A 12723-nucleotide genomic window follows, 5' to 3' on the forward strand; every position below is an offset into this window, starting at 1 on the left:
CTACACCCTCATGGGTGAGCACCCATCGCTGGGGGCCCATTGCCAGGCACTCTGGGTGAGCACCCATTACCAGGCACCCACTGCTACACCCTCATGGGTGACCACCCATCACTGGGGGCCCATTGCCACGCACGCTGGGTGAGGACCCATTACCAGGCACCCATTTCTACACCCCCATGGGTGAGCACCCATCACTGGGGGCCCATTCCCACGCACTCTGGGTGAGCACCCATTACCAGGCACCCACTGCTACACCCTCATGGGTGACCACCCATCGCTGGGGGCCCATTGCCACGCACTCTGGGTGAGGACCCAGTACCAGGTACCCATTGCTACCTCATGGGTGAGCACCCATTGCTGGGGGCCCATTGCCACGCACTCTGGGTGAGGACCCAGTACCAGGTACCCATTGCTGCACCCTCATGGGTGAGCACCCATCGCTGGGGGCCCACTGCCAAGCACTCATCACTGATCACCTAGCACTTCTGGGCAGCCTTCAGAGGGCACCTATCATTGCACACCGAGCATCACCAGGCCACTGGCAAAAGACAGCCAACATCTCAGGGAACCTGTTATGGAGCGGAGTGTGTGGAGGGATGTGTGTGTAATGCAGTCGGGAGAACACCAGGCTGAGAATCTTTCAGGTTTATTCAAAGAAGGTGAACATGACAGAAGTAAAACAAGGAACTGTGCAGATGCTGGCGTGTGACGCGCGAGCCACAGCCCAAACAATGCAGCAGACAGCACACGGATATGGGCAGACAGGACCGACAGGGAGTGAGGGGAGGCGTCGCAAGACAAGAGCCCAGTCTTCAGGATGAGTGCAGGAACCTGTTGAACGAATTGTAGGCAGATTCCAGGTCGAACAGCATCTGCCGCACCTGTGAGTCATCCAGCTCGTCTGATGCTGACATTACGCTGAGCTTCTGGAGCCTGGAATGCACACCATAGGGTTAAATCCACACCACCTGGGGTTCCCTGTTCATCCAATGTATTCCCCCACAGCCCTGGACCAACCCTCACATCTCACCACCTTGCCCCTTTCCCTCTCTATTCACAGAGCCATCCCCCCTCCCCTACTTGCTGGCGTGCCTTCCCTCCCTTATCCACCCATGACTTCCTGCCTGAGAGACGGTGCTCCTCCTCCACATTTTACTCAAGCCGCAAACATTGCTTCTGTATCTTTACTCTCTATGAAGGTCACTGTTTGACCTGTTGAGTTTCTCTAGCATTGTTTTTACTTTAACCATAGTGAAGTGTTTTACAACTTCAACCAGGATTCTCCACCACCTCCCCTCTCCCACCTAACATCCCTTCTCCCACCTGAAGTATTCTCCCTCTCCCCCACACCCCTTATCTGGCCTTTTGCCTGCTCTGGATATTTATATTTCCAACTGCCGCCAAGAAAAAAAACCCATTTTGACTTCACCCCCGCCCTCATTTACTCTAATCTCACCCTCTCGGCCCTCCTTTCTCTCTGCACCAATCCCAACCTCACTCTCAAACCCACAGACAAGGGTGGTGCTGTTGTGGTCTGGCGCACTGACCTCTGCCTTGCCGAGGCCAGACCACAGCTCTCAGATACCTCCTGTCACTTCCCCCACCAAGAAATATCAATCCACTGTCTCACATACCTCATCACTTCTAGTCATCTCCCTCCCACGGCCTCCAACCTCATTTTTTCCCATCCCCGCACTGTCTGGTTCTACCTCCTACCCAAGGTTCGCAAACCTAATTATCCTGATTAACCCATTGTTTCCGTGTGCTCCTGCCCCACTGAACTGGTAGCAACATATTTGACTCTATTTTGTCTCCCCTTGACCTGCTCCACCCCACCAACATCCACAATAACTCACAAGCCTTCCATCAACAACTTACAATTCTCTGAACTCGACCACCGCATTTTCACTTGACATCCAAGTCCACAACCTCCATTATCCATACAGGAGGACTCAAAGCCCTAAGTTTCTTCCTTGATAACAAACCCAACCAATGCCCCTCCACCACCAGCCCCCTCTTCCACTTAGCTGAACTTCTCCTCACTCTTAATAACTTCTCCTTTGACTCATCATTCTTTCTCCGAGTTCAAGGGATAGTCATGGGTACCCGCATGGGCCCAGCTATGCCTGCCTTTTTGCTGGCTACATGGAGCAATCCATGCTACAAGCCGAGATCAATGACTACTTTTAGTGCTGCCACATGCACCCATGGTGAGTTCCTTGACTTCATCTACTTTCCTGCCAACTTCCACCCAGCCTTCACTTGGTCCATCTTTAGTTACACTCTCCCCTTTCTCAATCACTTTGTCTCCATCTCGACAGACACGTTCTACAAACCCACCAACTCCTAAAGCTACCTCGACTCCACCTCTTCACACCCTGTCCCCTAATCCTTTCTCTCAAATCTTCTGTTGTGTATGCTCCCAGGACGAGGTCTTCCATTCCAGATTATCCGAGATGTCCTCCTTAAGAAAAACCATGGCTCCCTCTCTACCACCACCACTCGCAAATCCTCCATTACCCCCGACCCCCTGTACAATAAGGACAGGATTTCCCTTGTCCTCGCCTACCAGCCCACCAGCTCACACATCCAACAACATCCTCATCCACCATTTCTGCCACCTACAATGTGATCCCATCACCAGACAAATCTTTCCCTCTCTTCCTCAGGGACCAACCACTTCCTCCGTGAGTCCTTCATCTACTCCTCACCAATCGCTCTCTTGGCACCTACCCCTGTGACTGCAAGAAATGCTACAATTACACCCATCCCTCCTCCCTCACTAACATTTGGGCCACAAACAGTCCTTCCAAGTGAAGCAACATTTCACTTGTGAATCTTCAGGGTCGTCTACTGCATCTGGTACTCCCGTTGAGGTCTCCTCTACATCGGAGAGACTGGGCGCAGACTGGGAGATTGTTTAATTGAGCATCTCAGGTCTGTCTGCTGGAACAGTAAGGACCTCCCAGTGGCTAACCACTTTAATTCCACACACCATTCCCATACCAACATATCTGTCCATGGCCTCATACAATGTTAAGCTACCCATAAATTGGAGGAGCACCTACTATTCGGTCTGGTCACTCTCCAACCAGACACCATTAACATCGACCTCCAATTTCCATTAAACCTCTCCACCAAGACTCTTTCTCTATCTCTCTGTGTCCCTTCCTTCAGTTCCCCACCCCTTCCCTTCCCTCTCCAATCAGAGAGCTACCCCCATCCCTCTCCAATCAGAGAGCTACCCCCATCCCTCTCCAATCAGAGAGCTACCCCCTCCCCATCACTTCTCAGCATGTTCCTCATGTGTCCTCCCACCATATCCGCCTCTGACCCGTTGGCCTGTGCTCTTGCCCACTCATCCTTCCTCTCCCAACCTTCTTATTCAGGAGCCTGCCTGCCTTTTGCTCCTCCCTTGATAAAGGGCTCAGGCCTGAAACATTGGTTCCCCTTTATAGACACTGTGTGACCTGCAGAGTTTATCTGGCCCTTTTGTATGTTGCACTGCAATCCCAGCATCTGTTCACATTAAAAATGAGTCTGCAAACTTTCCTGTTTAACCTCACACTAATCTCAGTGCCCCACTCTGCCCACAGCCCTGTACCAACACCAAGATTAATCTCATTGTTCCAGTCTGCCCACAGCCCTGTACCAACACCAAGATTAATCTCAGTGCCCAATTCTGCCCACTGCCCTGTACCACCTTCACCTCACCCTCTTCTTCCTCCCCCTTCACACCTTTTTAATCAGGTGTCTGCCTGATTTTCCACACTCCTGACGAAAGGCTCAGGCTCAGAACCATTGACTGTCTTTGGCTTCCTAGGGATGCTGTGTGACCTGCTGAGTTTCTCCAGCACGTAGATCCCAACATCTGTAGATTTCCTTGCTTACCTCCACCATTCATGCTCAGCACTCTCTGCCTGCACTCGTTCATCCTTTTACACTGACAGTCACCCATCTCTGCTCGGCTCCACTCACCATTGGTCAACTTTCTCTTTTCCTTCGAAATCCGGTGGCAGATTGCTCATCCGATTCATGGTCTCCATGAGTTCTCGGAGGTCAGGTTGTATCTAAGGAAACAGTCATGGTGAAAGGAACATAGTGGTGCCCTGGAACATGCTTTGGCCTTCACCAGGTTATGGAGCACAGAAACATCACCCAGCATGTCCACACACCTTGAACTGCAGCACGTTGCTCACAACTGACGCCAACCAGAGAACCCGTTTAGTCACAGAGTGGGCCAACCAAAATGTCCCTCCCACATAGTCCTACCTGCTTGCGCCTGGCCCATATCGCTCTACACCTATCCTATCCATATTTCCGCCGTTCCATTCTTACGTACATAAGATATTTCTTGGTTCATTGCTTGTGCCAGTGTAACATTATTATTTGGTGGAGGGGTACATTTAACTTGTCTATGAAACAATTCTTTCTATGATAAGCCCCAGCTCCAACAAGCAAATGAGGATGTGTGTTATGCAAAAGGTAACAATGATCCAGAATTCATTGGCTGCTGGGGCTTGGGGACAGAATGAGGACTGGTTCCACAAGAATACACAGGAACATGACAGAATAGCCTGCACTGTGCCGACCGACGGGGGGGGGCGGGGAACACAGACGGCCGACAGTGCCGACCGACGGGGGGACAGACGGCCAACAGTGCCGACCGACGGGGGGACAGACGGCCAACAGTGCCGACCGACGGGGGGGACAGACGGCCGACAGAAGGAGGGGACAGATGGCCGACAGTGCCAACCGATGGGGGGGACAGACGGCCGACGGGGGGGACAGACGGCCGACAGTGCCGACCGACGGGGGGGACAGACGGCCGACGGGGGGGACAGACGGCCGACGGGGGGGACAGACGGCCGACGGGGGGGACAGACGGCCGACAGTGCCGACCGACGGGGGGGGGGGGGGGGGGGACACAGACAGCCGACAGTGCCGACCGACAGGGGGGGACAGACGGCCGACAGTGCTGACCGATGGGGGGAGGGGGACAGACGGCCAACAGTGCCGACCGAAGGGGAGACAGACGGCCGACGGGGGGGACAGACGGCCGACAGTGCCGACCGATGGGGGGACAGACGGCCAACAGTGCCGACCGACGGAGGGGACAGACGGCCAACAGTGCCGACCGACGGAGGGGACAGACGGCCGACAGTGCCAACCGACGGGGGGGGGGGGGGACGACAGACAGCCGACAGTGCCAACCGACGGGGGGGACAGACGGCCGACAGTGCCGACCGACAGGGGGGGACAGACGGCCGACAGTGCTGACCGATGGGGGGAGGGGGACAGACGGCCGACAGTGCCGACCGACGGGGAGACAGACGGCCAACAGTGCCGACCGACGGGGGGGACAGACGGCCGACAGAAGGAGGGGACAGATGGCCGACAGTGCCAACCGACGGGGGGGGGGGACGACAGACAGCCGACAGTGCCAACCGACGGGGGGGACAGACGGCCGACAGTGCTGACCGATGGGGGGAGGGGGACAGACGGCCGACAGTGCCGACCGACGGGGAGACAGACGGCCAACAGTGCCGACCGACGGGGGGGACAGACGGCCGACAGAAGGAGGGGACAGATGGCCGACAGTGCCAACCGACGGGGGGGGGGGGGACGACAGACAGCCGACAGTGCCAACCGACGGGGGGGACAGACGGCTGACAGTGCCGACCGACAGGGGGGGACAGACGGCCGACAGTGCTGACCGATGGGGGGAGGGGGACAGACGGCCGACAGTGCCGACCGACGGGGAGACAGACGGCCAACAGTGCCGACCGACGGGGGGGGACAGACGGCCGACAGTGCCGACCGACAGGGGGGGACAGACGGCCGACAGTGCCAACCGACGGGGGGGGTCAGCCGGCCGACAGTGCCGACCGATGGGGAGACAGCCGGCCAACAGTGCCGACCAATGGGGAGACAGACGGCAGACTATTGATCCTCACCTCATCCATGGCTCGTATCTCCAGCCGCAGCTTGTCCATCACTGTGATGAAGAGCTGGAGTGAGGCAGAAACATTCAGTTACTGAATATCAACAGTAATAAGGAGGGATCTGAGGTCCAGGTCCTCAGCTCAATGGAATGGCCACCCATCCATAGGATGGAGAGAAGGCGGATGGTCTGTTTGGCTTCACTGGGGGCTGGAGTAAAATGGAGGAGAAAGGTTGAGGTCATGTTGCAGAGATAGAAAACTTCTGTTAGGTCACACTTGCAATACTGTGTTTAATTCTGGTTGCCCCATTACAGGAAGGACGTGGAGGCTTGAGAAAGGGTAGAGAAGAAGTTTACCAGGATGTTGCCTGGATGAGTATGAATTATGCAGAGACATTGGACAAACTCTCAGGAGGATTATAGGTAGGGAAGACAGCCATTGCTATGTCGCATATTTATGACGGGGGATGCTACGGCACCAATCACCCACCTCCTTTAGATCCGGAGGTGCCACGAGGTGTCTGCATATGAATAAGCCCCTTCAAGTGGACCAGGCAAGGCTGCAGCAGCCTTTTAGGGCTGCACCTGAAAGGTGAGACCGCAGGTTAAGATCCGCTGCTGCCCTCAAGGTGGAGGGTCCACCTGAAGAGGCCTAGTTAATATAGGGGGAGGGTGTTTATATTGGTCAGCACATCATGGGTGGTCTGTGATGTTCTCCGTTCTAACAGCAGTATTTAAGAAGTTTCTCAACAGACACGTAGATGTGCAGGGATGAGAGGGATAGGTTCTGTTGAAAGCATGGTGAGGGGAGGGGAAAACAGGAGAGGCTGTGCTCCTGGCTCTGTTGGACGGCTTCAGAGCCACACTCACCGAAACGATGTCGGCAATGCAGCGGTTCAGGTTTCCCTTGTCATCCTTGATGGTGATGGGACGATCTTCCTTAATCCGCTCCATGGCCAATGGGCAATCCAACTGGAGGATAAGACACTGCAGGGAACTGGGCCAGGACCAGTCAGTGGGGCCCTGCGGAACTCCTGCCACAGGCATCCACCATCTCCCGCCCCCCCCACCCCCGACGCAGGCAGCTACCATCTCTCAACCCACCATCCCTGCTGCAGGCAGCTACCATCCCCCCATGGGCAGCTGCTCCCCCACACAAGCAGCCACCATCTTCCACTCCTACGGGCAGCCGTTCACCGCCCCTCCCTCACAAGCAGCTGTTTCCCCGCTACCCCCCACAGGCAGATGTTTCCCACCTCTCTACCACCCACGGGGAGCTGTTTCACCCCCCACCATCTCCACCACGAGCAGTCATTCATCACCACCCCCCCACCCCCACGGGTAGCTACAACCCCCCCCCAAATGCAGCCACTACTTCCCCCCGCCACAGGCAGCTGTTTGCTTGCTCCTCACCCCAATGGGCAGCCACTTCCTGCCTCTCCCCCATGTGCAGCTGAATCCACCCCAACACGGGCAGATTCCCCTCCCCATACTCAGCCGTACCAACTCCTCCCCTCCCCAATGGCAGCTGTTTCCCCACATAGCCCCAACCACAGGTTGCCCTCCAACACACACGCTTCCCACCCTCTACATGGTCCCCCTCAATGACAAAATGACAACCCCCTTCCCACACTGACGAGCCCCCATCCTCCTGTGAACCATGCCTTACTCTGAATCGTCGGCAGAACTCATCGATGGAACTGACGTCCGCACCCTGCACCTGTTTGAAAGCTGCTTTGTACTGCACCAGCAGGCGGGAGCAGGCGGCCGTGTATCTGGAGGAGTGGACAGGCTGTCAGCCTCAGGGTCTGGGTGAGGGGGAATGGGAGGGCCACACTACCTCCTTCACTACTATTCAGAGCCTCAAACAGTCCTACCAAGTGAAGCAACATGTGTGAATCTGCAGGGGTCATCTCTGCGTATGGTACTACATCCGGGAGACTGGGCAGACTGGGAGATCGCTTCGATGAGCACCTTTGCTCCATCCTCACCAATGACAGAGACCTCCCAGTGACCAACCATTTCAGTTATGTGCCCAACTCTCATGCACACATGACTGTCCATGGCCTTGTGCACTGCCAAACCAAGCCCACCCGGAAACTGGAGGGTCAACAATAATTTTCCGTCTGGGCTCTCTCCAACCCAATGGCATTAACATCAACTTCTCCAGTTTCTGCTGGCCCACTCCCCGTTCTCTCTCCCTTCCCATCCCCCATCTGCTTTCCTCCAGCTCTCCACCCCTTCCCTCCCCATTCTCCCACCCCCTCCCCCTCCCCATTTGGTGGTGTGCCCTCCCTCCCTTATCCACCTGTTACCTCCAGCCTGTGGGACTGTGCTCCTCCCCATGACCCTCCTCTCACCATTTTGTTCAGGAGCCTGCCAACATTTTGCTCATACCTTGATGAAGGGCTCAAGCTGAAACAATGGATCTGTATCTTTACTCCATAAAGGACACCGTTTGACCAGCTGAGTTTCTCCAGCACTGCGTTTTTATCATGGTGTGTGCAGACTTTCGTGTTTTGTATGACGAGGTCACAAAGTCGATCAGAGTTTGGGTTTGTGGCCAGAGAGCGGCATTTAAAAGGCTTCAAAAGTAACCTTGAAATTACAGGCTGGTGAGCCTGGTGTCAGTAGTAGATAAATTATTGGAAGGTGTTTTAAGAGGTTGAATATACAATTATTTGGATAGCCAGAGACTGATTAGGGAGTCAGTTTTTCGAGGTGGTTACCAGGAAAGTTGACGGAGGAAAGGCTGTGGATGTTGACTATATGGACTTTAGCAAGGCCTTTGACAAGATCCCATGTGGGAGGTTGGTCAGGAAGTTCAGATGCTGGGTATTCATAGTGAAGTAGTGAACTGGATTCAACAATGTCTGGATGGGAGAAGGCAGAGAGTAGTGGTGGAAGATGCTTCCCAGACTGGAGGCCTGTGACGTGATGTGCCTCAGGGATCGGTGCTGAGACTATCGTTGTTTGTCATCAATATCAATGATCTGGATGATAATGAGGTGAATTGGATCAGCAAGTTTGCAGGTTACACTAAGATTGGAGACGTTGTAGACGTTGACAGAGCAAATGTAGGTCGGCTTTTTCCACTGAGGGTGGGTGAGATATAAACAGAGGACATGGGTTAAGGGTGACAGGGGAAATGTTTAGGGGGAACTTCTTCACACAGAGGGTAGGGGTGTAGAAGAGACGTTGTAGATGTTGACAGAGCAAATGTAGGTCGGCTTTTTCACTGAGGGTGGGTGAGACATAAACAGAGGACATGGTTAAGGGTGAAAGGGGAAAGGTTAAGGGGGAACTTCTTCACACAGAGGGTAGGGGTGTAGAATGACCTGCAGCTGAAGAGGTGAATGTGGGCTCAATTTTAACATTTAAGAAAATTTGGACAGGTACATGGATGGAGAGAAATGGAGGGCTATGGACTGGTGCAGGTCAGTGAGGTTAAGCAAAAAAAAAGGTTGGCACAGACTAGAAGGGCTGAAGGGCCCGTTTCTCTGCTGTAATGTTCTCTGGTTCTATAGGAGAGGGGACGGTAAGGGGGGAGGGAGAGGGGAGGGTGAGAGGGAGGGGGGGAGGGAGGGGGAAGGAGGGGGAAGGAGGGGGAGGGAGGGGGAGGGAGGGGGAAGGAGGGGGGAGGGAGGGGGAAGGAGGGGGGAGGGAGGGGAAGGGAGTGGGGAGGGAGAGGGGAAGGGGGGAGGGAGAGGGGGAGGGAGAGGGGAAGGGGGAGGGAGAGGGGAAGGGGGGAGGGAGAGGGGAAGGGGGGAGGGAGAGGGGAAGGGGGAGGGAGAGGGGAAGGGGGAGGGAGAGGGGAAGGGGGGAGGGAGAGGGGAAGGGGGGAGGGAGAGGGGAAGGGGGGAGGGAGAGAGGGAGGGAGAGAGGGAGGGGAGGGGGGAGGGAGGGGGGAGGGGGAGGGGGAGGGAGGGGGAGAGAGGGGGGGGAGGGGAGGGGTGCTGTCCACAGATTCAGTGACAGAACCATGGAACCACAAAACAGCAAAACGGATACCATCCTCTCCCCCTTCAGGGAGATATGAGCAGCAGGGGTGGTGTCTCTGACCGAATGAGGGATAGAAACATAGAAGATAGGAGTAGGTCATTCGACCCTTCGAGCCTGCTCTGCCATTCAACGAGATCATGGCTGATCTTAAAGTTCAGTACCCCGTCCCTGCCTGGATTGGCTAAGGATTTGCTGTTGACCTGTAACTGTTGCAGCTGTTGGGAGTGATTCTAGGAGAGGGAAGCATCCAGACAAGCAACAGATCAGAACAAGGCCGGGCACAAGTGAGAGCATTGCTGGAATGACGAACCTTCGCAATCTGCAACGGACCTCTCTCCCAGCTTGGCCCATATCGCTCTACACCTATCCTATCCATGTTTCCGCCGTTCCATTCTTACATACATCAGATATTTCTTTGTTCATTGCTTGTGCCAGTGTAACATTATTATTTAGTGGAGGGGTACATTTACCCACCCTTTCCCCTATTTCCCCTCACCCACACAGTGAATCAGACACTCACTCAGTGGGAGTGACACAGTCCTTGATGTAGGTTTTCTCCAGAGCCTGAAGAGTCTTCACAACAGCAAACAGCTCTGCCATGTTGTCAAACCTGGGGTTCAGGCATGGATTTAACATCGGGTACAATCCAGCATATCCTCCCACTACCCCTGCCCACACACTGCCCCCACCGCTCCCCCCACATCCACCCGGGCTCCTCCCACATCCACCCCCAGCTCCCCCACACATCCTCCATTGGCCCCCACTACCCCACTCCCACATCCACCCACTGCCCCACCCTCCCCAGCATCCACCCATTCATCCCATCCACCACTACTTCCACTCTCAGCACCAACCATCCTACCCCAGCACACACTGCCCTACCCCCAGCACCCACCAATTCAGCCCCACCCAATGCCCCCCACCGCTCCAGCCCTTCATCCACCTCCAGCACCCACTGTAGCATTAGCCCCATCCCTCCCCCTCCCAACCCCGGTACCCTCGTGTCACCCTCACTCACTTCTCTCGCTCCCGGGCATTCTTGTACAGTTTCACCTCCTGAAACAAACCGACGGCCAATTATCACTGTATCCTCTTCCCCAAGTATCCGTCCACTCCAGCCTCAGAACTCCTCCCCAATCAACCCACCCTTTCCCCCTCCCTCCCTCCCTAACCCACCCCTACTTCCCCACCCACCAACACCCCACCCAACCTTTCTCTCCCTCCAACCCCTCCCTCTCCAATCCTTCCCTTTCCCTCTCTTTCTCTGAACCCCTCACCCTCCCTTCCCTCATCCACCCCTCCCCCTTGAAACCTCCACTCACCCCTTCCCTTCCCCAATACTTCCCTCCTCCTCCAACCACTCGCCCCCCTTCCCCAATACACCCTCCTCTTGAACCTCCACTCAACCCCTTCCCCAATACACCCTCCCCTGAACCTCCCCTCACCCAACCTTTCCAAATACATCCCTCCCTTTTCCAATGCTCCCCTCCCCCTCGAACCTCCCCAATGCTCCCACCCCCTCGAACCTCCCCAATGCTCCCCTCCCCCTCGAACCTCCCAATGCTCCCCTCCCCCTCGAAACTCCCCAATGCTCCCTCCCCCTTGAACCTCCCCAATGCTCCCCTCCCCTCGAACCTCCCCAACGCTCCACCCCCCTCGAACCTCCGCAACGCTCCCCTCCCCCTCGAACTTCCGCAATGCTCCCCTCCCCCTCGAACCTCCGCAATGCTCCCCTCCCCCTCGAACCTCCGCAATGCTCCCCTCCCCCTCGAACCTCCGCAATGCTCCCCTCCCCCTCGAACCTCCGCAATGCTCCCCTCCCCTCGAACCTCCCCAATACACCCACCCCCTCGAACCTCCCCAATACATCCACCCCCTTGAACTTTTCCTCACCCCCTCCCTTCCCAATATTCCTCTCCCTCTTCGAACCTCATCGCAATGTTCACTACTGCTGTTGGTGAGGGTTTTATTATGAGTGGCAGTGGGGCAGCAAATGGAGGAGTTGAGGGGAGGGCAGACGCTGGGGCCCTTCAGTCTGAAAGGATGAACAGGAGGGACAGGTGAATGGTCACAGCAAGACTGTGGCTGAAGTGTGTTTATTTTAATGCTGGGAGTCATGTGATTAAGGCAGATGGTGCTTGGAATGATGTTTTGGCCATTACTGAGACATGGCTGCAAGGACAGGATTGGTTTTGTTGTTTTGGACAGAAGAGAGAAGGAAGAAAGAGGTGGAGGTGTAGCATTGTTAATGGGGGAGTGTCACAGCTACACTCAGAGAGGATCTCATAGTGGGCTCCACCTCTGAGGCAGTGTGGATGGAGATCAGAAATAAGGAAGGTGCAGAGGGGAAACTTCGACCTCCCCAAAAAAGGTAAAGGTTCCATTATTGTCAGGTAATTATTACATTTAGAATGTACCTACATGAAATTCTTTAACTTTTGTCTGCCTTAAGGCAAACAGAGTCGCCACTTTGTCCAGTGCCCCTCACAGAAACCTACAGCACCTGGTGTTCATAGGTGGTCTCCCCTCCAAGAACTAACCAGGACTGAGCCTGTTTAGCTCCTGAGATCAGACCATCTCGGACATATTCAGGCTATTAAAAACTTCTCGTCACCAGCAGGCTCCATTACAGGAAGGAGGTTGAGGTTTTGGAAAGGGACCAGACAGGTTGGCCCTGGTTTAGCTGCATACCTGTTTGGCTGTGTTAAGACACACCCCTTGCTGACTGTGTCTGAGGCTCCTCCCACAGACCCCTGAATAAAGGCAACTGTGCTACA

The 12723-nt window shown here is 55.3% G+C and overlaps 1 protein-coding gene across 1 annotated transcript; it reads right to left on the reverse strand.

The window, feature by feature from the left end:
• Nucleotides 1–630: 630 nt before the first annotated feature.
• On the reverse strand, nucleotides 631–12259 carry vps28 (VPS28 subunit of ESCRT-I). The gene is made up of 8 exons (XM_069913222.1): nucleotides 11876–12259; nucleotides 10965–11002; nucleotides 10467–10556; nucleotides 7614–7719; nucleotides 6815–6916; nucleotides 5958–6011; nucleotides 3979–4070; nucleotides 631–933 (listed from the first exon to the last, which is right to left on the reverse strand). Exons 1-8 carry the CDS (start codon nucleotides 12062–12064, stop codon nucleotides 813–815), a joined length of 792 nt encoding a protein of 263 aa, XP_069769323.1. The 5' UTR covers nucleotides 12065–12259; the 3' UTR covers nucleotides 631–812.
• Between the last annotated feature and the right edge of the window lie 464 nt (nucleotides 12260–12723).

Source organism: Narcine bancroftii, unplaced genomic scaffold, assembly GCF_036971445.1.
Source record: "Narcine bancroftii isolate sNarBan1 unplaced genomic scaffold, sNarBan1.hap1 Scaffold_783, whole genome shotgun sequence".
Lineage (NCBI taxonomy): Eukaryota > Metazoa > Chordata > Chondrichthyes > Torpediniformes > Narcinidae > Narcine > Narcine bancroftii.

Bases quoted from the DNA above. Each gene is read 5' to 3' on its own strand.
- vps28 (XM_069913222.1), bottom strand. From the start codon at position 12,064: ATGACTCCCAGCATTAAAATAAACACACTTCAGCCACAGTCTTGCTGT. The intron at 6,012-6,814 runs GTGAGTGTGGCT...GCCTCACTCCAG, and splicing joins GCATTGCCGACATCGTTTCG to CTCTTCATCACAGTGATGGA. The intron at 934-3,978 runs GTGAGTGGAGCC...TGTGCATTCCAG, and splicing joins AAAGAGAAAGTTGACCAATG to GCTCCAGAAGCTCAGCGTAA.